This window comes from Zootoca vivipara, chromosome Z2 (genome assembly GCF_965207765.1).
Source record: "Zootoca vivipara chromosome Z2, rZooViv2.hap1.1, whole genome shotgun sequence".
In the NCBI taxonomy this organism is placed as follows: Eukaryota; Metazoa; Chordata; class Lepidosauria; order Squamata; family Lacertidae; genus Zootoca; species Zootoca vivipara.
In genome coordinates, this window is record NC_142585.1 from 8,450,590 (window position 1) to 8,476,879 (window position 26,290).

At 45.3% G+C, this 26,290-nt stretch overlaps 1 protein-coding gene across 1 annotated transcript; it reads left to right on the forward strand.

The window, feature by feature from the left end:
• Window positions 1–6,685: 6,685 nt before the first annotated feature.
• On the forward strand, window positions 6,686–20,488 carry FMR1NB (FMR1 neighbor). The gene is made up of 5 exons (XM_060270581.1): window positions 6,686–6,752; window positions 8,879–8,992; window positions 12,225–12,365; window positions 17,268–17,361; window positions 20,329–20,488. Exons 1-5 carry the CDS (start codon window positions 6,686–6,688, stop codon window positions 20,486–20,488), a joined length of 576 nt encoding a protein of 191 aa, XP_060126564.1.
• The last annotated feature ends 5,802 nt before the right edge of the window (window positions 20,489–26,290 follow it).

The following is a 26,290-nucleotide window of genomic DNA, read 5'->3' on the forward strand; positions in this document are numbered from 1 at the left end:
GGGTGATGGACCAAATGAAGCAATATTTTTAAAACGGGGTCAAAGGAGGGGACAAGGCAAAAAAAAGCTTGCTTGAACTTTGTGGCTTTCCTAAATTGGAGATTAAGGTGACAGTGAACTATACTGGGCCCAGGACCCTCATACTTATGGGACCGCTTCTCCCCGGTATGCCCCGCAGAGGATCTTAAGGTCCATAAATAGTAACACCCTGGAGTAACACCCGAAGGAAGTCAGATTAGCCTCAACTAGAACCAGGGTCTTTTCAACACTGGCTCCAACCTGGTGGAATGCTCTTTGTCTCATGAGACCAGGACCCTGCGGGACCTGATTTCTTTCCGCAGAGCCTGTAAGACAAGAGTTCCGCCTGTCCTTTGGCCTGGAACCAACTCGATCCTCTCCCCCACTTTCCCTTTTCCTTTGTATGAGGCTGAATTTTAATTTTAATGTTGGATTTTGTCTTGTTAAGTTGTGTCTTGATTGCTTTATTTTGTGGTGTTAGCTACCCTGAGCCTGGTCTTGACTGGGGAGGGCAGAGTATAAATAAAAATTGTTGTTGTTATACTGAAAGATTTCTCCTCTCTTTGGTCATGTAGAGCATTTAAGTAGAGATGAGAGTTAGTAGATGAGAGTTTTGTGCCATCCGTCATTTAAAGCATATGGTATGCACTACTGAGAAACAATAATAGCCTAACAAAATTCTGGGCTGCTCATCCCTCCCCCGCCACCTCTGCCACTCACAAGAACAGGCATAGGACCCGCGGTTTGGTGAGGCGCAGCACCTTTTCCAACCGTGACTCCTGTGCCTGCCCTTGCGAGAGGTGGGCAGTGGCAGCGGGACCAGCGGCGAGAAAGGGCTCATTTCTCGTCGTTCGTCCCTCCACCGCCACCCGCCTCACTTGAGTATAAGCCGGGGCGGGGGTGTTCAGCACAAAAATGTGCTGGAAAAGTCAGCTTATATGCAGAGCAAGTTTATGTGAACTGGCAAAAAATTTCATTACAAGAGGGTTAATATTCTTGATGCAAAATTGCTTTTCCACAAAATCATGGCTTAGAAGCCGGTAAGTCTGTTGTTGTTGTTGTTGTTTAGTTGTTTAGTCATGAAAGACTCTTCGTGACCCCATGGACCATAGCACGCCAGGCACTCCTGTCTTCCACTGCCTCCTGCAGTTTGGTCAAACTCATGTTGGTAGCTTTGAGAACACTGTCCAACCATCTCGTCCTCTGCCGTCCCCTTCTCCTTAGGTTCCTTAAAAAAAAGAGAGATCAATTGAGACATCATAGGCATACACACAATTGAATATTGGGCCTGGACCACCTCAATAAAATACTGGTTACGCTGCCATTTTCGCTGCCCCCCATCAAGTCTGCTCGCTGATTTGCTCAAAGACTCCTATAAATGAAGATGGTATCAGTACCTTGAAAAAAAAAGATTGAATCTATAGGCATCAAGTTGGAGCCCTTTTAGAATTCTAGCGAGCAATACATTTTCCATAATATCCTAACTAGACTAAAGGATGTCGAGAGACAAAATATTGTGGCAGCTGTAAACAAAATTTGCTCCCCTATATTCTATGATTTAAATATCCTAGATAGCAGAGCCAATTACGTCACTAAATAATCCCAGCCCAACGTAGGGCTTTTATGTTGGCCCGTCTGAATGTTTTTCCCTCGGCATTTGTCAGGGGAAGATATCAAAACATTCCTAGAAACAAGAGATTCTGCAGATGTTCTATGAATGTCCCGGACACTGTAGAGCATATTATCTTTCATTGTCCATTGTGCAGTACGCCCCGTCAACGTGTGCTGTCCCCTCTTTTGGGTGGTCTGGAACCCCAATAAGGTGAAAGTGTGGGATTCTGCCTATCTGACGTTGACCAAAGCGTAACGGCGGGGGTAGCCGAGTTTTTGGTAGCAGTCCTCCAAGGAGCAGGTTAACAAGGAAAGCCACAGATTCTACATACACACACACACACACACACACACACACACACACACACATATATATATATATATATATATATATATATATATATATATATATATAATCAGTCTATGTAGCCAACTGCTGCCTTTTAAATATATATTTCAAAGCTCTTATATGTTATTTTCTCTTTTATGGTTTTATTTGTAAAATGCCTAATAAAGGTTTGATAAGTAAGTAAATTGAGACATCCGGCCCTCAACCAATGCCATATCTGAAACTTTGACAATTGTTCAAAACGGCATCCACCACAACATGGCAGGTGACTTCAAATAAACTTGAAAACCAATTTGTCATCAGGCTTTGGTAGGTAGAAGAATTCTGAGAGTTGGTTCGCTTTTGTTAATAAGCGCATTCTGATGAAGCAACAGTTGTATCTTTTTGGCCTCTAACTTGTCAGAAGTGAGAGATAAAACAATGATTGAAGAAGCGGGAGAGCATTTTATATTTGCTAGTTATAGACCTTTCTGTAGTTGGCCTGCACAGTTGCTATGCAGAGAGCCAATCAATGAACAGTTATGTGTAGCCCTGTTTTTCAATCACATGAAATTGGTGAATGGGTTAAAAGTATGCCAAAGGCCCGACAACATAAGTTGCACCAAGGATCCTGTAGATTTGTTTCTTTTTACCATGTTTTGTGTGTATTCACAAGAACTCCAGTTAATCCTCAGGGTGAAGTTTTTCATCTTGTCTCTTTCCCTACCATTCCTTACGTTGTGATGAAAAGAAACCACTTTTTATCCTTTAAATTATCTTCACAGTTGCTTTAAGTGGTGTGACCTGTCCCAAAATGAGAGGCTGCAAAACAAGAAAGGAATGAAGTCTTGCAGCCAATAAGCGCTTCTGAAACTCAAGGTGTCTTGTCTTTTATCTGTGCAATGATAGCATTCTTAAGATCACACCTATACCAGTGTCACCAGCAGAGTAACGCAGCAGAGCTTCAGAATCTTTGCCCTTTTCTGTTTTCAGCTGTTTTAGAGTTGACAGTGGAAAAATCTTTTTGCTCACACAGTTCAAAGTAAATTGTTTTAGTGCCTCAAGTCAACCCGTCACAATTACTATTAACACTATATGCATGTACTTAAGAGATCCTGGTGCATCATAAAGAGGTTGTAGTCAAATTAGTAGAGACTCAAAACTGGAGAGAGATCCTCACTTCTGAAATCCACCGCCACAATTTGCTGGCTACTGAATGCAGCCTTGGCCTTATACCCGCCAACGCATGTACACATTATCTGGAGGAAGTAGGGTTGGATTAATTGTGCCAGAAGCCTATAGCCTTGAGCAAGAGGCCTATCACAGCTGATATCCTAATCCTGAACAGAAATCAGATGTGGAAGAATGGTAACTTGAGACACAAACCAAGTACATATCCCCAAATTACACATAAGCAAAAGTGTCACGTTAATATTCCTGATTCTGAGCTTTGGAGGGGGTGGGGGGCAGCAGAAGAGAAGCTTCAGGCACTTAACACCTTTGTGTTCTTCTCAACCTCTTGGTCGTAAGAGGTTCTTCCACCTTTTCCCAGTGAAAGTGACACAACCTTAGGCACTTTTTGCCCCTTCCTAGCTAGCAATCACTAGGAGCTTGTTCTGTTTCATTTCTCTCATATCCCTGGCTATGTAATGTTACATTTTCTTGATCTCAAGTCACATTGGTACATGACGAATGCCTAAGATATGGTTACCAGACGTCCTTGTTTCCCGGGGACAGTCCCTGGATTTACAAATCTGTCCCCAGGCAAAATCCGTCCCCGGAATGTCCCCGGATTTCATTTAATGTCACCGGATTTATATCTTGTGTTGTAGATTCATTAGTACAGAATGAATGTTGCCTGATTGGTTCAATGGCACAAGACACATCATATGGGGACTTCCAGTGAGGCAAAATGGCGGGTGCCATGGCAGCAAACAGCTGAAGCCAACCAGAGCCAACTGCGCTACCAGGCTGGCTCTGGGCTTCTGAAACTGCTGCTCCTGCCACCACTGCCCCACGACCCAAATCGAGCCAGGAGCAAGAGCGTCTGGCCACCCGGCCGACTGCCCAGCAGTGCTCCGGGGCCAGGGAAACCCTGGAGGCGACGTAAGGAGAAGGGGAAGGAAGAGAGAGAAAGAGGAAGGAGAAAAAAGAGGGGAGCCCCGACCTTGCCGCCCCGCTGCTGTTGCTGCTAAGGAGGAAAGCCCTAGGAGGGCAAGCACACATGGACAAGCCCAGGCCTGACCCAAGCCTACTCCACGCGGCTAGTGCTTCAAGAGAGCAGGCCGGGGCCCAGAGGAAGGACACGTGACAGAGGAGACCACAGAAGAGAAGATATTACTTCTTTTTAAAAAAAACAAAACCAAAACTTTTTAAAAAAATAACTTTTCTCTCTTTTCAAAAAAAAAAAAGTGTCTCCGGATTCTTTGAAAAAAATCTGGTAAGCTTATAAAGAGTCATTTGAGACCTTAAAGACTTGTGGCATAATTTCATTCAACAACAAATCATGATCTTTAAAATATCCAAACTGGTTAACATAGCCAGCCCTCTGGAAGTCATTACCAAACGTGTAAGTCATAATAGAGATCCCCATAGCTACGACACTGAACCATTTCCTTAAAGAGTCTGCAAGTTGACAAGTGTGCAGAGACCTCAAAATACAGAAATGTATGTAACTTCATTTGAGCCATGAGGCAATTGATTCTTTTCTAAAAGCTAGAAAGGGTGGCTGGAGACCTCTCAGTAGCTAAGGTTAAATGAATCTACTTTAACCTTACTGTAAGTTTTATTGATCAGTTTTATCATAACCCTGTATTAGGTTAGGGCCTTTCTTCTCCATCTGTGTCTCTGCAGTTAGTATGAATTAGGATGCCCTTAATTTGCTTAGTAATATTAAGGTCCTGCACCCCAGTTTAAAGTAAGCAAGATTTGCACTGTTCTGGAAAGTTAAGATCTAAGGTTTCTACCATTGGGGATGACCCATTTCTGGCTAAAAGTCAATAAGGGTTTAACCCAGAGCTGCTTTGATGCATCAATTTAAGGTGATTAAAATATTACTAATATTGAAGTAAGAGGCCACTAGGGCAGCAGATTAAAAAAAAAATATTTAAAAAATTAAAAACTTTCAGAAACTACAGGTAGTGAGCATTATCACACCTACCTCCCTAGCACCTGCAGGTAGTGGACACCATCCTGATACATGAGGTAAAGAATTTTGGGTATCTGCTGTGACGTGTTCTTTTTTAAAGACAAAATTATGTGGTCTGGGGAGAGTCTGTTTTACTTAAGTGAGAATCTATGCAAATTCAATCTATCTACTTGAGTAAAGTTCAATCAGCTAAGGTTTCTTCAATCAGGTGGCGGCATGATTTTTGTTATTCACCTTTGTAGCCTATCTTATTCCACTGAGCTCAGACCATTGTATTTAGATGCATCAAGATGCATTCTCAAAACCCCTCTGTTAATGCCTGAGAGAGGAAGATTGGGCCAAGGCCACCCACTGTGAACTTGGTTATCTTCCCCAGCTAAGAATAAACTAAGGATGTGGAGCCTGGGGCCCTCCAGGTGTTGGGCTCCAGCTGTTGCATTGCAGAGGGTTGAACTAGATCACCCTTGTGGTCCCTTCCAACTCTACGAATCTAAGTTCCCACCAGCCCCAAGCTATCATGGCAAATGGTCATGAACGATGGGAGTTCAAGAGCAACTGGAGGGCCACAGGTTCCTCAAACCTGGTCTTAACTCATAACTGCCACACTAACTCACCCTCATCCAACCTTCATCCAATGACCCTTTCATGGTCTGAAATGAAGTTTATGGAGTTGAGAGGTTTGCTGGACTCATTAGCATCCACTGAGTTGGCAAGTGCCTGGAGTGAGTCAGCAGTAAATCACACAAAGCAAGTGGAGTTAACTCTTTATCAGCAAAAACAGGATCTGCACAGCAACTCCTCTTCGGTACGGCTTGCCCCCATGAAGCAGTTGCATAGACTGAAGGTCCCCACCTTCCCACAGCTGCCTAAGTCCCCACCTCTCCAGGATTTCTCCCAAGGAATCCAAGACAAAAACTGTGTGATGCTAACGTAGCCCACACTCTACATGCCTCTCTTGGTTCTGTGGTACAAGGAGGGAGGGGAGCTTGTTGCAGCAGGAATGGGAAACACCTGTGACTCTTCACCAGCCAGACTCATCTCTGCTTCTTGGCCTCCCTCCTCTCCTGCTTCAACTTCGATTTCTGATTCTGGACTTCTCTCTGCCACAATTGTTGTTGTTGTTTAGTCGTTTAGTCGTGTCCGACTCTTCGTGACCCCATGGACCATAGCACGCTAGGCACTCCTGTCTTGCACTGCCTCCCTAATACCTTGCTTACTAATACCTTGCTTACAATACCTTATTAACTCTTCAGCTTCTGCACCTCTTCCTGGTCTACACCCTCTTCTCCCTCTGACCACTCCATCGTCCCACCACCAATTCCTGAGCTCTGAGCCTTCTTCCCTTGGGGATTCCCCAGCTAGTTCCTCCCACCAATCCTCTGCACCCAACCAGTCAAGTGTGATTCTACAAAGTGTTTTTAAATGTGTGGAATTGATCTGGGGTTCCCATGCAAAATGACTGTTGCCCCATGCAAAAGTAATCCAAATAAGACAAGACTTTTGAGTATTCTTTCCTCAATAAGCAGGTGAAGGTTTCCTGGAGTTTACATTATTTGTTTTTCATTGCAGAAGTAATACTGATGATGATCTCTGTGACCCAGATTTTAGCAAAATGCTTGTGTGTATTGTATCATGCTGTTAGCCCAAGTGAGTATTATAAGGAGTAGTTCTTAAACATAAGGTAGCCTGCAATGTTTGACAATAGAGGAATTGCTCAGGGAAACTTATAAGGCTACCAGCTTTTAAAATTCAAGGTGTTGACCATATCCAATCTGTACTCTAGCTGTGTGTATCTGTTGATCTAAACAGCATGTGGGCAAACTGGTAGCCTGTCCTCTGGATTAGTTCTTATCCCCCAATCAATTTCTTCCTCTCCCTCTCCCTACTACTACCATCACTGCTTTGAAAAGTGCCATAACTCAGTGGTGAAGTATACATGCTTTGAATACAGCAGGTATCAATTCAATCCATAGCGCAGGGAACTTATTGCCTATGTGCTTAAATAGGACCACTAGGCTTCAAAGGTTGGCCTACTGGGTCATTTTCTGCTAACAATACCCAACTTTCCTAAGCCAAGAAATGAACTGAGAGTGCCCTAGCATCCCCAAATAGAGCTAGGAAATACTCTTGTCTGAAGCTGTAGACAGCTGCTGCAAGTCCTGAGCTAGCTCAAAAGTAGCCAGCATGTTTCATTCTGGCAGTTGTTGGATTCCAGCTTCCATCAGTCCAATGCAATTTTGCAAATAGTCAGGATTATTTGCTGTCATCCAGCTCACAACTGCATCCAGGCACCAGTTTATGACCTCCTGATTTGAGATGTTACAGAGAAATGGAACTAAGTGACATCTTGCCAGATACCTTCTAATGACCTCCACAGCAGCTTCATCTAGATATTAAATAGTGTTGGAAACAAAATTGTGGTACCCAACAACTCCTAGGGGTCCAAGGCACCATCAGTCAATACTTTTCAATGGAACAGACCCTGTAAGTAGTAGTGAAGCCACCGCAAAACAAACTACGAACTCGCTGAGACCAGACATACACTGTGGTCTGTGGTATCTCAACCCACTGAGTGATCTAGGGGAGTCAACAGGTTCGTGGTGCTTCTGTCTTTCACCCAAATCTCACCCATCAGAGTAATCAAGGCTGATTCTACAGCCAGCAAGAGCAGCACTCAAGTCTATATGAAGCAGACAATTTTGTCCTTGCAGATTTTCTACGGTAGGCTCCAAGACTGGGTTAATGAGGGTAAATGATTGTCACTTCCATTGTGGAATAGCTTTTCTAAGTGGTACATGGGTTGCCAAATAGGCTGTTTTCTCCATGTTAACCACCACACAGTAGGCATGATTATGTGTACAGTCTCCTTCAGAGCAAAACTTATACCACTTGTACTGCAGTTGTCTCCAGTTGCCTGGAACTCCCCAATAAATTGGGTGGTTGCCTAACTTCAACAGCACCAGAGAGGACATTTGGGTGCAGTTGTGTCAAAGGCCTGTCATGTCTCACCATTCCACAGGGAGACTAGGACCTTGGCAGAATTGCCTTCCGAGGCTTCTGGAAAATCTCTAGCAGCATTCAGGAATCCATCAGCTTTCACACATTTCTGGAATGCACCACCAGTTGGTCTCTGATCCTCGTGGGATAGCAGCAATTACCCTCCCAAAACCTCAAGTCTACCTTTGTGGAGCACTGAGTATCTGGGAAGACATAAGTAGGTCAGGTTGATTGTTCCCAGCTAACCTATTCAGGTCTTGGCAATACAGCGGTACCTTGGCTTGGCTCCCGAACAAATCAGCTCCCGAACGCTGCAAACCCAGAAGAAGTGTTCTGGTTTGCAGATGTTTATTGGAAGCTGAAGATCTGGCTTGGCTTCCATGGCTTCCGCTTGAGTGCAGGAAGCTCCTGCAGCCAATCGGAAGCCACACCTTGGTTTTCGGACCGTTCCGGGAGTCGAACGGACTCCCGGAATGGATAAAGTTCGACAACCAAGGTATGTGCCAGATTGGCTCCTTCATATACTTACAAAGCATGGTGGGTGAGAGAGATTTTATTTTGAACTGACCTGATATTCTCCTCCAACCACCACTAAGACAGAGGGCATAGTATTCAGTCCACCACCTACCTGAAGAACGGGATCAGAAGCTGAGTGGGGGGAAGTGTTTTGATAGGGGGGGAGAGAGAGTTTAAGTGGGAAAACTGTACTATGGTACTTAAATGAGTTTCCCCCTTGAGTTGCCGTGCAGGAGTTTGAATTGTTCTGGGCTTTTCAGGTTCTGCATTTCCCGCATTGGATGATTTAAATGAAACTGAAGTTGCTCCCCGTGAGCCAAGGACGAAAGTACAGATCGTATCTGAACAGCTGGTGACCTTTTTCAACCCAGTGAGTAAGTGCTATTGTGGCGTCATATTTCATTGCCCCCACTTCAAATCCTTGAGTGGATTTGAAATGTTTGTTACTGTGGTACTTCAGTGAAAGGTCTCTTTGTTGGGCTATATTGAGGGGTGTTGTTCTATGCAGAGTGCCACGTTCCATGTTTGGGAAAGGAAATAAAAAGGGGTTGCCCAAAGGAATGAACCTTCCCTTTCCTCTCATGCTGCAGCTGCACATGGGTCACCCATACTGCTTTGCAAGCATCTTAGAATCATAGAAGTGTAGAGTTGGAAGGGACCACGAGGGTCATCTTATTTGAGAAGCCCTCAAAGCCCTCCTGATGCACAGGACTACTTTCAGCAGTTCTTTGGATGGGTTGAGATGCTCCCAATGCAAATTTAATGGTGGGTATCAAATGTTAGCATACTGCTATAGCTACGCAATGTATTTACAGCAAAAGAAAAAAAGTCAACACAGCAGTAGCTGCTGTTGTTATTTGTTACCCACCCTTCACCTTAAGATCCCAGAGAATGTTACAACAATTTAAAACACAACATTAAAAACAGTTTGTTTTCAACTTGCAAAGGAAGAAGAGGGGGACCATCTTAAAAATGGACATCTCAAGTGTCAAATGTCAGGGTAAAAGGGGGCATCTTTAGCATTCACTAAAAGCTTCAAAGTGAAGAATCCAGACATACTTCTCGGGGGAGTGGGTTTCCACAAATTAAGGGCTGCCACAGAGAATAATCTTTCCTAGGCTGCCACCACCTGAGGGTAGTGGAACAACCAAAAGGACTTAGAGATACATGTGGATATTCACGCACATATACATAGTTATCCAGCGGTGGTCCTGCTCAGAGTATACCCATTGAAATTAATGGACTTAGTCTCTTTATGTTTGATGGTTTTACACTGAGTAGGACTTGTATACAATCCATAAATCCAGTGCTGGGCAGGCCAATGAAGCAGGGTTTTCCTTTCTCTCCCATTCTTGCCATACTCATAGCTGCCAAGTCTCCCGTATTCCCTGGGAAACCCCCGTTTTTCCAGCCGTTTCCCGCTGGCAGCCCAGATTTTTTTAAAAAAACAACGTAAATCCCCCGGATTCTTACCGGCCCGGGGAGGCTCCTTCTGCGCATGTCTGGAGTCCCTGGACATGCGCAGAAGTGATTTCTGGTGCTGCGGCCATTTTGGAAATGGGCAGAGCATGAGTAGAAGTGACTTCCGGTGCTGCTCTGCCCAGTTCCAAAATGGCTGCGTGACTTCCGATCCCAGATTTTTCAGTCTGGGAGTTGGCACCTATGGCCATACTCCAAGAGCATAGGGGTTGGGAAAACAGGCCAATGGAGCACAAGGCAAGCCTTGGACACTCCTCCTGCTAAGCTGTGGTGCATGGATACCCAGCATGCTGCACATATGCTCGCAGGTGTCCACAGCAGACTTCCCAGACTCCCAAAAGGTCGACAACGCTTGCTGCAGTGGCTGGATGCTGAAGAAGTTGAAGGAGAAGAAGGGGGACCCTGCTTTCGGTTCCCTCTTTTTCTCCCATTAGTGGATTCCAGAATCAGTTTGCTGTGCATTGTAGGGGCTGGTCTTTACAAGCGAAGCAATTGCAAAGCCCCATCTTTGCAAACCGCTTAGAGACTATTGTAGTTAAGTGGTATATAAATTGTTTAAATAAATGAAAGGAGGGCCTTGCACAAATCTTGCTGCAAGGCTCTTTTGCTTTTTGGTGGTAGCATTGCTTTTTCCACCAAAAGGAGAAGCAGACTTCAAAGTTGCACTTGGAAATAATCAGCTCATTAGTGTGTGAAGATTGCCCAGTTTGTTCCAACCTTCAAAGGAAACAGGCCCTCCTGAATCTTATTCAGATACTCCAAAGCAAAGGGCTCAATCAAAAACATACTTTCAAAACCACCACATTGATGCTTGGCCCCTCTTTGTGTCTCTCTGTGCTCCCCCCCCCCCCCCGGCTACTGTTCCTTTTCTCCCTTGCATGGAGTTGATGCATAAGTGAGAAGGAACTCTCAGCAAATTTCCAATAAAACATAATATCAGCCACTTGCATATCCCTCCCAGAAAAAGGAAACATGTCTCATAGAAAGAGGACACTGAGCTAATTTGTATGCATAGATCAGGGCTGGGAAACCTCTAGCCCTCTGGACGTTGCTAAACTACATATCCCATTAGTCCCAGCCAGCATAGTCAATAGTTAAGGCTGCTCAGAGTTGTAGTCCAGCAACATCTGGTGTGTGTGTGTGTGTGTGTGTGTGTGTGTGTGTGTGTGTGTGGTTCTTCACTCCTGATATAGATACAAACATGGATTCAGAGCCATCTTTCCCATAGGGCTTTACTGGTGCATCGCGCCAGGTTGCCGGCCTCTCAGGGGTGCCCCAGCAAGTGGGGGAGCTTCACGGCTTTGCCGGTGGCCTCCCTTTTCCCTGCACACCCGACAGCTGCGCCCCACTAACCATAAGGCTGGCAGATGTGCAGCTTCCCTCCCACCCAAGCCTCCTCGGGAGGAGAGCGATCCCCACAGAGACTTAGGGTGGAAGCTGTGCCCTGCCAACCATATGGCTGTCGGGCACGCAGCTTCCCTCCCAAGCCTCTGTGGGGATCACTCTCCTCCTGTGGAAGCTTGGGAGGGGCACAACTTCACTACCAAGCCTCTGCGGGGCTCACTCTCCCGCAGAGGCATGGGGGAGAGTTGTGCCCCCCTGGATGGATGGCAGTGCACAGCTACGGCCACCCCACACACTATCCGTGATGATTTGGGGGCACTGGGTGGATATTTGCACCCCGGCGCTGCATCTGCTAAAGACAACCCTGCATGGATTCAAGCCATAGTAATTCTAATGTCGGACCCACTGAAATGAATGGACATGACTAATTTAGGTCCACTCATTTCAGTAGGTCTGCTCTGTATAGAATGCTCTTGGATACCCTGTAATTGGGGAAGGTGGTAACCAGGTGAACTTCATGCTTGCTCTGTCACCTGCCCAGATGTTGTCGCTCACTGTTGACAGGCGACTCTAAGAACCCTCTTGCTCTCTCTTCTTGGGGTCTTCTGTCTTTAAGCCAGACTTGGACTGGAGAGACCTTGAAATAAAGGACTGTTTTCTTTAAAGTGGAACACATGGAATGGAAGCAGCGGTCTGGAATAACTTTGCCTTGTGCCTCAGTGATATGCACATTTAAACTGGGCTTGGAACTGAAATATTGCATTTCTGCTTCATTTCCCAAAGCGTGTCGACCCAAAACAAATCAGCCTGTGGTGCCTTGCCAAGCTGGGGAAAAGAGCAACAAGTCGTTGTGTCTGGAACACAAGTGCTGCTTCTCGTCTAAAAAGCATGTTCAGTTGGACTGCTACACTCCACTCAAAGACCGTAAGTGGCATTCTGCCTTTAGGACTCTTTCACTTGTTCTGCAAAGCTGGACACATAGTTTCTTATGCCTACACTGCCACCTTCAGCCAAGACCTTGTTTCTGCTTTTCCCAGGTGGCACAGCAGAGTAGTATAGATACAGGGGCAGGTTTGTAAGCAGGCTGCTGGGTGACCCTTGGGATTAGTTGGGGCAGAAGCCAGCAGTAGGTGAAGTCAGAGCCAATGACAGGCAGAGCGAACTCACTCTGATTCCCCCACCCCAACTTCCTCCATTCAAGGGATAACACCGAAACTAGTAGGAAGGAAAATGACAATACATTGCCAGCCCCTGGATTGGTTTTAATCAAGGAGGCAAGCTGGTGGGGTGGTGGTGGCTGAGAGCAGCTCAGCTTCATGGGGCAGTTCCCCACTTGCCCTACTTAATGGACTAGCCTCGTGCTTGCATGTCTGTGCTGAGGACTTATGTAATGCACCAGGAAGCTCTCAAATGAGCACGAGGGGCCATAGCTCGGAAGATTTTCACACAGTAGGTCCCAGGTTATATCTCTCTCCTTGCCTGTTAAGTAAAAATCTCAGATAGCTGATCTGGGAAATATTTCTGTCCGAGAAGTCATACCAGTCAGAATAAACACTGTTGGACTAGATCAGTTTAAGTGTTGTGCTGTACCACTTCAGTTGTTGCTGGGCTACAATTCCTTCATTCCATCATCCCTAACAACAACTAGAAGGCGACAGGTCCTGTACCCTTTGACTACACAGAGTAGTGACCTGTTTCATTTTACATCAGTGCACACAGATACAGTCATACCTCGGGTTAAGTACGCTTCAGGTTGAGTACTTTCAAGTTAAGTACTCCGCAGACCCATTTGGAACGGATTAATCCACTTTCCATTACTTTCAATGGGAAAGTTCGCTTCAGGTTAAGTATGCTTCAGGTTAAGTATGGACTTCCGGAACCAATTAAGTACTTAACCTGAGGTACCACTGCATTGTGACTCCCATTGTGTCTTGGAGTGCATCTTAAAATGGTTCTTGAAAATTCAATGTGCTTCTCCTGTAGGACTGGAGTTTCTTTTCCATCCAGTTTGTTTGTAGAGTGATTTTGGTACTTGAATGCTTCAGGATGTGCAGCATATGTCAATAAACAACACGTGCTTATAGTCCACAAAGCACACGCTGTGTGCATTCTAACAATCTGTTGACAAAACACCAACCCTTCACAGGCCTCTTAGACTCCAGCATCTCACAAATTATTGGGTTACCTCCTGCAATGGGTAATTGGCAATTTTATTGCCCTGTTCAATCGTCTGATTCTTCACTTCACTGAACATGTTTTCTATTTTCCCCTGCCAGTTTTGAGAACAGTGTGAGGCAAGGCCTGTTGCTTTCATGTGGTCTTCCTGGAGGCTTCTGGGTGGCCTCTTGGAAAGAAGGCTGCCAGACTAAGTGGACCTTAGGGCTGATCCAGCAGGATTTCCATCACAGTTATATTTGCAACAAACATAGATTAGGAGCCAACAAAAATCCCTCTGCAGCTAGTTTCACATGTTTGGAGTCTTTGAGTTTTTTTGTTTTCTCAAACAGGCAGCCTCTCTTCTTCTGATGCCACATGACAAACTGCTTTTGTAACTTAAAAGGGAGGATATTTTATTTTACCTATTGCCATGTTTATATGCCAGCAACAATATAGGGGGAAAATATTGTGGCAGTGAATGCATAAATTCAACAATACAGCCATTCCTGTATAGGGATAGCCTTACCATTGTAGTCCAGGCTTTGGTAACCTCGAGTCTGGATTACTGCAATGCACACTATGCATTGGGCCTGATTAGGGACCTGCAGTCGGTGCAGAATGGGAGAATGTGGCCAGCATGTGAGACCATTGTTAAAACATCTGCACTGGTTGCCCATATGCTTCTAATACAGGTTCAATGTCCTTGTATTAATTCACAAAGCACTGAAAATTTTAGGCACCTTAGGGAACACCTGAACACTTCTATCCCAGTACAATCACTGAGATCATCTGCCCGCATGTTGGAGGTGGTTCCCCAAGTTGGCAAGGTTTATTTGTCAACAACAAGACCTAAGCCCTGAGTGTCATTGGCCCAGCATTATGGAATAGTCTGCCAACAGAGATTCAGCAGGCACCTTCTGTTTCCAGTTTTAAATGCCTGCTGAAAACTTTCCTATTCCAATAGGCTTGTGCAGGCAATTAAGGCTGCATCTCTCCATAATAGCTAGCTGGTTTCTGATTCCAGAATTTTAATGTAGCTTTTATTGTACGGTTTTTATGTATAACTGTTGCAAACTGCTCTGATACTTTGTATGAAATAAAATTGCATGCATAAAGCAAGTCCCAAACTCGTTGCAAATCAGTAGAGCAGATTAATGCATCAACATAGCTTGATCGCCCAAGGGAAGCCTGAGTAAACAGGTGCATACTAAGCAGGTGTCTAAACAGTGGGTGCTTATTGGAATTGCATTCCAAAGAGAAGGCCCTGACTTTATTCTATTTAATTTATTTTTACTCAGACAAATTATATGCCACTTAAGCACAATTGTCACTAAGTAGCATGCGTCAAACTCAACAGTACAGTAAATATATAAAACCAGTTTAAAACAATAAAATCAGATCTGCCTGTGAAAAGGCCTGCTGGAATAAAAAGTGATCATAAGATGAACCTCAGGAGCATATGGCAATGCTAACAGCATCTCTCCCAAAGATTGAAATATCTCAGCAGAGGTGCAGAATATAAGGCATTCCCAGAGATAACCTGGTATTCAAGTTGTTCCATAGAAAGACCTTAAACTTGGCCCGGTATCATATTTGCAGCCTCTGCAACTCCTTCAGCACAGATGTTTTGCCCTGTGAATGAGGTACCTCCTTCAACAACCAGGCAACAGATTTAATGGATGCCCCACAAGTAATGCATTACTGTGATACACTCTGGAGGTCACAGGTGCCTGGACTTCTGCAGCTAAACAAGCCCAAGCCTGAGCTGCCAGGAAGGGCTGCAGCTCGGTGTAGGGCATCTGCTTTGCATGCAGAATGTCCCTGGTTTGATATCCATGTAAGCCTGGGAAAGATTCCTTGCCTTAAAACCCTGGAATGCCTCTGCCAGTCAGTGCAGACAATACTGAGCTAGATGGACCAATTCAGTTTCCTACCGTATATTCCTTAACAGCCATAGGCAGTCGGAGCCACTGTAGTCACGTGTGTCTGAATAACAAAGATTCAGCCAGGAGTGCACCCCAAAATGTTCAAATTCATATTGTTATAAGGCAACCTTCCCCAATTGGGTGGCCTCAAAATGTTGCTAGGCTCTCATTCCTATCACCCCCAAATGCCTGGACTGGGGTCAAAACTGATGGGAGTTAGAGATATTGGAGGGCAGCAGGCTAAGGGATGCTGTGATAAGGCATGCATTTTAAAATGGGTGTTAGATAGGGAAATGTCTTGGGGGGAGTATTTCCTATAGGATGGAAATGAACAATTACTTTACAGTTAATATCCCTTTTTTTAAAAAAAATTATTAGAGTTTTATTAGAGATTTTCTTCTGTTGCAACACAAGCAAACAAATAATTGGGTGAAGGTACATTCTATTGCACAGCATTCATGCAGGGTATCGTTTCAGCATCATGTGGGTAGGTCTTTTATTATTTTAATTAATATGCCTTTTTATGTCAGTATTTTTCATTATTACGTTTTTTCAGAGGTAGTCAAGGTGGCATAGGAGCCAACACCTAGGGGCTGTGAGTGCTCCAGCCCCCAGAATAAAATATTTGAGGGGGCTGGTCCCCTGCAAAGTTGATGGGCATTGCCATTCAAATGGTGTGTGCACTGTGTCATGTAATTGATTACGCAGGGTGGTGCTTACCTGTGCACCCGCAATATTTTATTCAAGTTGGCACCCCTGCAAGGTGGCATAAACACCCAGTTGGTCCTCATAACTACCCTGTGAGGTATGTTAGGTTGTGAGATATTGACTGGCCCAAGGTCAGCCAGTGGGCTTCATGGAGACTTGAACCCTGATCTCCAAGGTCCTAGTGCAGCACTTTAGCTGCTACACCACAATGGTTCTCCTATGTTTCTGTGATAGCACTGGAGTGTTGGTTTAAAATCAGAGCACATCCCAGAAATAAACTTTTCCCACTAATACATGTAACTGCAGTACAAAACTTATGATCCTCTATACAGGTGCAGCGGAATGAAGTGGTACCATGTCAGACTGCCTGTGAAGGAACTTTAAAAAAAAAAATCTAGCCCACATTAAGAGAGAGAGAGATTGAGATTCTAGGCCAGCTATCTCACTCCTTTGCTAGCTTCCTAGCTGCAGAGACTTGACTGCAACAAGAAAGGAGTTGGGAAAGATCATAGCACCCAAAACATCACCATTCTGTAGTGATTTTTTTAAAAAGGGTGTGTGTGTCCCAGGACACTTGCAGGATATGCTTCATAACTTGGGTAGAAGGTGAACAAAGTGTGTAGTAGTTGCAGTAAGTAGGAGGAGGAGATGCAAAATATTACCATGGAGTGGTTTATGTGCAAGAGGGGTTGCACAAAAGGAGGGGAAAGGAGGCACAGGTATGGGAATGAAGCGAAGGGGTACAAAGCAGAGCTACAGAGTAGAAAAGGGAAGTGGCTTCAGAAATTGGGTTGGTCTGGTGGAAAGTGAGCTTAAGTAGTTGCATGGGGTGGGAAGTGGAAGCTCTAGGGGGTTAATGTGGGGGAAATGACAGGGGTGGTGGTGGAGCAAACAGGAGCACAGCTCCTAGTGTACTATACACATGCACACGCTCTGAAGGTTTCTTAATCGCAAATGCGGCCGTGAAGCAAAGCTGACTCTTTACTAGGTTGTAGGACTGTTACAAGCCAAGCTGACGTTGATTGAACTGTAACAGGCCCTCAACAGATCCTGCGGATGCTTGGTGTCGGGATAGGAGGACTGATCATTCTCGCATTTCTTCCATGTTGCTGTTTTATTGTGGAGAGGAGGTAAGAGATACTTAAAAAGCACAGCTGTGTCATGGGGCACTTCAGCACTTGCACAACCTAAAGGAAAATGCAGTGGAGTGGAGGGAGGCAGAGGCGCCAACCCCTAGGGGCCAAACCCTTTTTGAGCCCCTCAACATTTGTTTGTGGGGAACACCCCCCCAATGTTAAAAAAAATGGTCATGTCAGGTTGGAGGAGCCAGGAACACAATAGCAAGGTGGCTTTAGTGGTTGGGTCCTCCTCCTCCTTCTCCTGGTGGTGGCAGCAGCAGCAGCAGCCACCAACCATTGAAGCCACCACATTCCTGGCTCCTCCAAGCTGGCGTGATGTCCTGACATGATGTCGTCATGTGTGGGATGTTGGGCCCCCCACCACACTTGCAAGTTGGTGTCTCTAGGAGGCAGGAACTCTAACTCAGCGGCAGAGCACACCTAAAAGGCCCCACGTCCAGTCCCTGACATCTCCTGTTAAAAGGACGAGGAAGCAGGAGGTGGGAGGACACATTTGTACCCATACTTAGAAGATCCACCTTGATCACTATGACCTCCTGATGGGGCTTTTCTGCAGGTTCCCCATGTCCCTGATATTAGATTGCCCTTCATTTTAGTCTGGCAGGCTTTGCCCTGTGGAATTTCATCACAGAGCAACAATTCCTAGCAACCTGAGCAAAATACAATTTCCAGATTTTTTTTTGGGGGGGGGGAGTTGGCAACCATTTGCTTTAGTATGATTGCTGAATGTGCTTTAAACATATGGTATGGATGTGGCCACTGTCCATCAGGGTAGACAATCCTGAAGCAGGCAGACCAACAGGAAAGAAGATTCCACCTAAACATTAGGAAGAACTTCCTGACAGTAAGAGCTGTTCGATAGTGGAATTTGCTGCCAAGGAGTGTGGTGGAGTGGAGTCTCTTTCTTTGGAGGTCTTTAAGCAGAGGCTTGACAGCCATCTGTCAGGAATGCTTTGATGGTGTTTCCTGCTTGGCAGGGGGTTGGACTGGATGGCCCTTGTGGTCTCTTCCAACTCTATGATTCTATGATCTGGGGAAACGTAGCTTCCCTGTGTTCCCACACGAACCTTTAGCACAAAATTTCTCAGCTATCAAATCATTTACCATGAAAAATAAATTGCCCTGCCTATACATATGGAACCACACACACACACAGGCATTATTCCTCTCTGCTCACCAGATGGTTATTTGTTGAAAGTTTCCACACATGGACCTCCTGCATAGAATCTTTGCATTTACAATTTCCTCTGCTCTTAGCACCCAATGCTGAAACTGCAGGTAGCCAAGTGGAGCCATTGGCACATCTCCAAACAGGAGCCTAGAATTAGCAAAGAATGGTCTGCTAAGATAAGCCCTGGGAAATGAATGTGTGAGAGATAGGATTCATATCAATGCTGAAGTGATTTGCCCAGGAAGGGCTGTGTGGAGTGGGTGGACTGTTGCTATTCCTAGGAATATTATTGGATGTTGCTTAAAAAGGCCTTTTTAAAAAAGAAGAAAGAAAGCAAAAAAAGGCCATAATTAACTAGATGTTGAACCATTTTAATTTCTAGCACACCCTGTTTGCAATGTTTGAATACATCAAAAGAAGCAAAACTTTTTTAGTTTCAAGATGGCGCCTCTTTTGACATAGGGTTCCAGTGAATTGTTTCAACACATCTGCAAGAGTGTAACATCTATTGGGAAATTACCAACGCTGTATGTGGGTCTTTCATCTGCAGGTGCATCGCACAAGTAAATAATTTCTCACCTGTTGCTGCTGCATTTGGCTTTTTGAAAGCTAAATTGGACATGACGGATTGGCATGCCTTCCTTGTTCGTATATAAAGGAGAGGATTTAGGGGGATAGGGATTACTGCAGAGTTGGGAGACTTGTAGCCTTCCAGAGGCTGTTGGACTCCAGCATCCCTGACCATTGGCCATGCTAACTGGGGCTGATGGGGGGGTTTGAAGTACAACATCTGGAAGGCCACATGCCACCCACTCCTGGTTTACTGGAACTGACTTGGGGATGGAGAAAAGTGGACAGAGCAAATAGACTAGGATGGAAGGAAGCAGCAAAACCCCTCTCTCACACCTTCCCATTACTGTTGCAATCATCTGAATTTCTCTTGCTTTGAGTGAGATTACTGGTTCTTAAATTCAATGCTTCTACTCTGACCTGCAGTAGCTCAGGTTTCAGGCAGGGATGCTTCCCTTCACTTGCTACCATGAATGCATAACGTCCCAGGTTTCATCCCTGATATCACACCGTTAAAAGATCAGATGGGAAGGGAAGGGAAAGAGGCCTGCCTGAGCCCTGTCGAGTTTTTGCCAGTCAGTGCTGAAACTGAAAAATAGTCTGACCTGGTATAAGACCTGGGGCATATCTATACTCATGGTTTTTAATGTTAAGGAAGAGTTAGGGAATGGTTTTGATAACATAAATGGACACATGACACCCTACTTTTTTACGTTAATAATGCGTTATTACCTTGTATTTTAATAGCTTAATTTTTAATTGTTTTATGCTGCTACATTGGTGAAACACTGCTCACATGTCCCTATGTAGTGTTTTTACCCCTCTCTTTATTTACTGCATTCAAATTCTGACCTCCCTCCCATGGGATGGAGGGAAGGAGGAAGGGCGAATTAAAATTTGACACCAGAGGGAGGAACAGAGCAACCATCGACCAGCAACAGGGAAAGAAACAGCATTTTGGAAAATGGTGTGGCTGGGTATTACTTACATTTGACCGGGGTGGGTGGGTGGGTGGGGGCATGATAAAAATGTTAAATAGCAAGTGACATTTTAGAATGACATATCTAATATCGTTCTAATATGGGAAAATAACATTAAACAGGTCAGTGTAGATGCAGCCCTGGTTTGCTACCCTTCCCACCATTTACTGTATCTGGAATCTGCCAGGAAATGCACAATATCCTCATTGAGGGGTTTGTTTTTTGGTGGCATTTCAGCCCATGTTTTAATGCATTACGAAGAGGCCCCAAAGAAGATGATTCTGAAGATTCTGAAGAAGACAGTGATGATGAGAGTGATGAAAGCAGTGATAGCCATTCTTCATCATCCGTCCAAGATGATGTTGAGAAACTGACCAAGAAGGAAAAAGGCAAATAAACCACTCACCGCCATTTGACCAACTTTTGTATGTGTGTTTTGTATTCATATCCTTGACTTTCCCAATTTTTCAGTGCTCACAACAGCTTATATAAAAGCACAACACACACACACACACACACACACACACATAATGCAAAGAATTAAAAAAGATTATAACACAACCCAGCACCAAAAGTAAAGGAAGAAGCAAAACAATAATTAGGCAGGATCCCTCAGGAAGGACAAGTGCAAGAAAGCATCTTGAAAGCTAAAAGGAAACAGGAGTAAAGTTAACCAAATTCTGGGGGCCAGAGTGGGTAATGGTCGAAAAGGCCCTGCTCGTGTAACTACCAACCTCCCACCTATAGGAGGGGATATATGGACGCAAGCCTCTAATGATGGACTCAGTCAATGGGCAAGTTCATATGAGAGAAGACAGTCCTTTGGATAAACTGGTCCCACACCATTTTAGGGCAGCCTCCCCCTAAACAGTCCTCCCCTAAAACAGCTCCCACCAGCCCCAGCCAAGGGCCACAGTCAAATTACCCAAATACTGGTTGTTAAGATATGTATTAGTTGAGCAAAGTAGGGGCCATGGGAGCATGGACTCTGCATGCAGAAGGGCCCCAAGTTCAAGCCAGTTCAAAAGGATCTCAGCAGAGATAGGAAAAGATCATTACCAAAGACTCCAGAGAGATTACTGCCAGTCAGAGAAGGCAGTATTGGATTGGGTGGGAGGCATAGTCTGACTCAGTTGAAGGCAGCTTCCTATGATCAACAGCAGACATTGAGGTGTCCCAGGAGCAAGAATGTAAGAAGAGCCCTAGTGGATGAGCCCAGGGTCTCATCCAGCATCCTGGTCCCACACTGGCCACCAAGGTGCATGTGTTTCTGGTGGTGTTTTTGTACTTTAGCCAGAGATAAAGACCTTTTATAAGAATGCCTTAGACAGCATTTTAAACAAGCAGCCACAAGATGGTGGTATAAGCAAACAATTTCCCACTGCTTCTCCTTTTCCTCTGGAAGTTGCTGTGCATGTGACAATCCCATTTAAAATGAAGAAGCTTCTTAGAAGCATGAACTGGTTTTTGTGTCATTAAAAAAAATTTTTTTTAGCATGGTTTATCAGTTCCTAAGAAGGCAGATACTAGGATGCAAAGCCACTCAGTAATAAAGGCTCTGGTGGCAAGGCTTACTCAGTTGTGCAAGGGCACATGTTTCTGGACTCAAACTCCCATCAGCCCCAGCCAGGATGGCCAAAGGTCCAGCATTTTTGGAGCCATAGTTGGATGTTATAAGAATTTTGAGGTCATATATATATATATAATAATTGTTCATAAAACATGTACATGAATGTACAGAAACATGTCTGAAGCAGCACAGGAAGACAGGCCTGACTGACACCATTTTGACTCTCTCAGACCTGGCGTTCCTCTGCAAGGAAGAAGGGGGGGGGAACCTTCTCATTGTCTCAGGAATTAAAGTGATAATCCCTGGCATCCTGATACTTGGGTGCCAGACAAAAGGGTGTGATTAACTTGGCTGGGAAACAGGAAAATGTAAATATCTCTTTTTTGTTGATTAGGTTTTGGGGGCAGGGTCCAGGATGCTCAGATTACTGCCACCAGACCTCCCCTTTCATGATGTACCTATGATGAATCTAGGGAGGGCGGTCTTGGGCTACACCCCTTCTGTGACATATGGATGATGCTTCTGGGGGGTGGGCTGAAACCAATTTCAAATTTCTTTTTAAGGGCAAGACACCTCTGTTTGGGGTTCCTTCCTTGTTCTCCTGCGTGAGAGGAAGGACCCTGTTGCAACAGCGAAAATAAAAGTGCCTTGCTTCGTACGTCCTGGTTTGGTCTCTGTTATTTGGTGGGCAGGAGACGCTTAAATTCGTCTGCTTGCCTGGATCCTTGGGCTCTCCCTGGGTCAGGATCCATTTCTCTGGGTTCATAGGAACCAGCTTAAATTTTACTTCATGGACAACACCTGGGAGCAGGGCTGGATTTAGGTTTGATGAGGCCCTAAGCTACTGAAGGTAAAGGGGCCCTTTATATGCCCAGCTGTCCTTTGTCAACAACAAATGGTCACTTTTTGTGTTGAATATATGCTATATGGTAATTTATGGACCTAATAGGTATCTAAAGCCATTTGCACATAACAAATAGGAGGCTACACAACACAAAACTGTTGCTGTATGTTGGTTTCATTTTATTTGTTTTCTATCTTATATTTTGGAAATGTACATCCAGTTTTTTTCCCTTTAAATTTTTTTGAGGCCCCCAAGAGAGTTGGGCCCCTAAGCTAGAGCTTGTTTAGCTTATACATAAATCCGGCACTGCCTGCACTGCCCGCACTCCACGTTCAATACTGTATAGCAATACAGTATTCCTTGGATAGCTCTGTTGGCTAGAGCATAGTGCTGATTATGCCAAGGTTGCAGGTTTGATCCTTGTATGGGATAGCTGCATATTCCTGCATTGCAGGGGGTTGGAATAGATGACCTTCACTGCTGCCATGGCCTCTACCACTGCCCACCCAGAAGTGGGTGCAGCACATCCAGAAGCACACTTCCAGAAGCGGACCGACCACCTTTATCAGCTGCACACAGGAAGAATAGGCCATGAGAAGGCCACGGGCAAGGCCTAACCCCAGCGGCAGAGGAGGAGGTACAGCCAGCAACGGCAAGGTGGTTGCAGGCAGGGGTGGCTGCAGCATGAAGATTGGGTGGGTAGAGACAAGAAATAGTGTGACTATGGAAGGGGTGGGAGAGTGATACAAAGAGCGAGGAGTTCAGGGGTGGGGTATGTTTGTGTACAGGGTGTGTTTGTCTTGCTTTCCCATCCAGAAAGGTTGGATGGTAGATGAGAATGGTTGGTGCAATTTAAAACTATATGAGGTTTCAGGTTTGAGAACAAAGGAACGCAAGAAGTTGCCTTATACTGTGTTAGGGCATCAGACCATCTACTTCAGTATTGCCTACACTGACTGGCAGTGGCTTTCCAGGGTTCTGGGCTTTGCTCCCAGCTCTACCTAGAGATGCAAGGAAGTAAGCTTGGGAACCTCCGCATGCAAGGTAGGTGGTCTGCCACTGAGCTATGGCATTTCCCCAAGACATACGCTCAATGGTTAAGGGCAAGGCCATGATGTCCTGGTGGAATGGAACATTTCCCAGAATGCTCTTATCCTTTGGGAACCCACTTCATTTACAGACCCTTCCCTAGGAGGTCAGAGAATGTCCTTGTTTTCTCAACCAAGCTCCCAAATTAAAACGGTCAAGGAATAAGGGAAAGATTTTGAAGTTTTCAAAACAGTATTTCATGATATGCAAATATCAACAGCAAATGTAGACAACCATAAAACACTATGGCAGTAGAGGGTGGTCCATTAGGGAAAATGGGATGTTGTCCCACCAGTCTCCTCATCCAGTTCAGGTGCTGGGACCGGCTACTTGCTCTCCCCTCTTTAATCATAGTGTCTTCTGTAGAACTCAACAGGGAGGGTCATGGGGCAAAATCAGAATTGGTTAGATCTGCTTATCATTGTTTCTGGCTCTCCCAACTGTTGCCTCTTCTGCCTTTCGCTCTACTAGCCCCAGTAGGCACCAGCTATCACTGTACTAGGGGTTATTAACAATGTTAGTAATACCTATAGGACCATTGGAATTAATGGACATGACCAAGTTAGTTCAGTATCAGTGCAACTACTCTGAGTTGAAAGTAGTCGCATATGTGAGAAGGACTAAGACAGGATGTGTCTCAAAACTCAGTGGAAAGTTCCAGGGTGCTATGTCAGCTAAGTTAGGGTATAGATAAGGAAGTATAGCCCCTGCTTGCTTCCTAATAAGGTTAAACTTTAAAATAGCGAGCGTAGATTGGTTAATGTATAGAAATGTGTCATACTCAGATAGATTGTAAGCCAAGCCTCTAAAAGAGGGGCGGCAGCAGTAGGGACGGATATAAGCTTGAGCCTGTACATTGCTCGGGGCTCTTCGTACCACTCAGGTCGAGGAGCCCGCCTTTGCAAACGCGTTACAATAAAGAGGAACTGGTAAGACTCACTTCGGTGTCTCCTTGTCTGGTTTGCAAGTCCACGTAAGGGACTTCTCACAATTTTGGCGCCCAACGTGGGGCCCTCGACGGTCTGCACGGCGGGAATCTCGGAAGAAGGGTCGGCCGGCACTCCGTTCTTTTCGGAGAGACCCACTGTCCGGACCCCGTGGTGACAGATCCCGAGGGCTGAACGACGGAGAACCGATTTAAGTGTGTTTAAGGGAAATAAGAGGGAGGAAGTGGTCAGGGACCGTTGCAGTCAGAGACTGCCTTGCCCTGCAGGGACGCCTGCCAGTTCACCAGTCACCGAGGAGGCGGCACTGGACTGAGAGGGGTGAGTATTGTGTGATTTCCTGAGAAGGGAAAGACTTGGGAGAAGGAGGGTTGTGTATGTGTGAAGTCTCTGTGTGAAAGAGAGGTTCCAAACGGACGCGTGAGTGTGGACCGGAGGGCCCGGGACTCCGGCGGGAGGATTAGCTTGCGGTTCCGTTCGCCCGCGAGGGAAACGGCCAGGCGATTCCGTGTGAATCTGAGAGTGAGAGACAAGAGACAACAATACTGTAATGGGGAAGGGTCAGAGCACCTGTAGAAAGGGCCCGGAGAATGGAAGCAAAACCCCTATAGATCCAAATAGCCCGTTGGGCCAGGTACTGTTACAGTGGGATGAAAAGGAAATCAAGCCATATAGCCAGGGATTATCTAAGGCAACTATGATAAACTTCTGCCGGATAATATGGCCAGAATATCCTATAGGGCCAGGAGGGGAATTTAATTGGAACCCCAACGGAGAAACAGATCCATATTGGATAAAACAGCTGCAATATTATTTAATTAAGTTCAAGAAGAATAAGGAAAAACCATACATAGAACTCTGGTCCCATATAATTTTCTTCGGACCAGATCCGCCACCCTTGAGACAATTTCCTTTAAAAGAAAAGGAACAGGAGTCAGATGAAGGGGAGATATCTCTGCCACCTCCAGCGGCGTTTCCCGGGCCGCCAGGTCCGGTGCCACAGCCGCCGCCTGCGCCTCCTCTGCCTGGGGGACAGCCCCCGGATTACAATCAACTAGATATTCCTGCCTCGCCTCCCCCAGGTGCAGGGGCCACGGCGCCGCCCTATGAGAATGATATTGACAATCTCTTAAGTCCTTTAGTGGAACAAATAGATAAAATAACAAGGAAATTAAAGAATCCAAGATTGCAACGGGAATTGCAACAGTGTAAGCAGGACGTGGTAGATTTTCCACTTCCTGGTGGGACCCCTAGAAGCAATAGGAGACGGAGTAATTCTGAACCATCAGAGATTCATAACTACCCCTTGCGAGAGGCCCCAGGAGGACTGAATGCGGCAGGGAATCCAGTGATGGTATATGTAGTGAGTCCCATCAAACCCTCGGAATTGAGGGAACTTAAGCAAACTCTACCAAAACTACATGAGAATAGTCAAGAAGTAGCAAGCTTGCTACAGATGTGGATGGGACCTCACCTATATACTTACACTGAATTAATGTACATTCTGGGGCACCTCTTCACCCCAGAGGAAAGGGCTATGATTAGAAGGGCAGCAATGGCATACTGGGAAATCCGGCAACAGGCGCTGCAGCCCGCCCACCCAGTAGCATCTGATGTGAAATATCCAATGGCGGATCCCAATTGGGACCCCAATAATAATGATCACAGGACACACATGAAAGATTTAAAAGAAATGATTATAGAAGGAATTAAGACTGCAGTGCCACAAAGCACGAATCTCACTAAAGCATT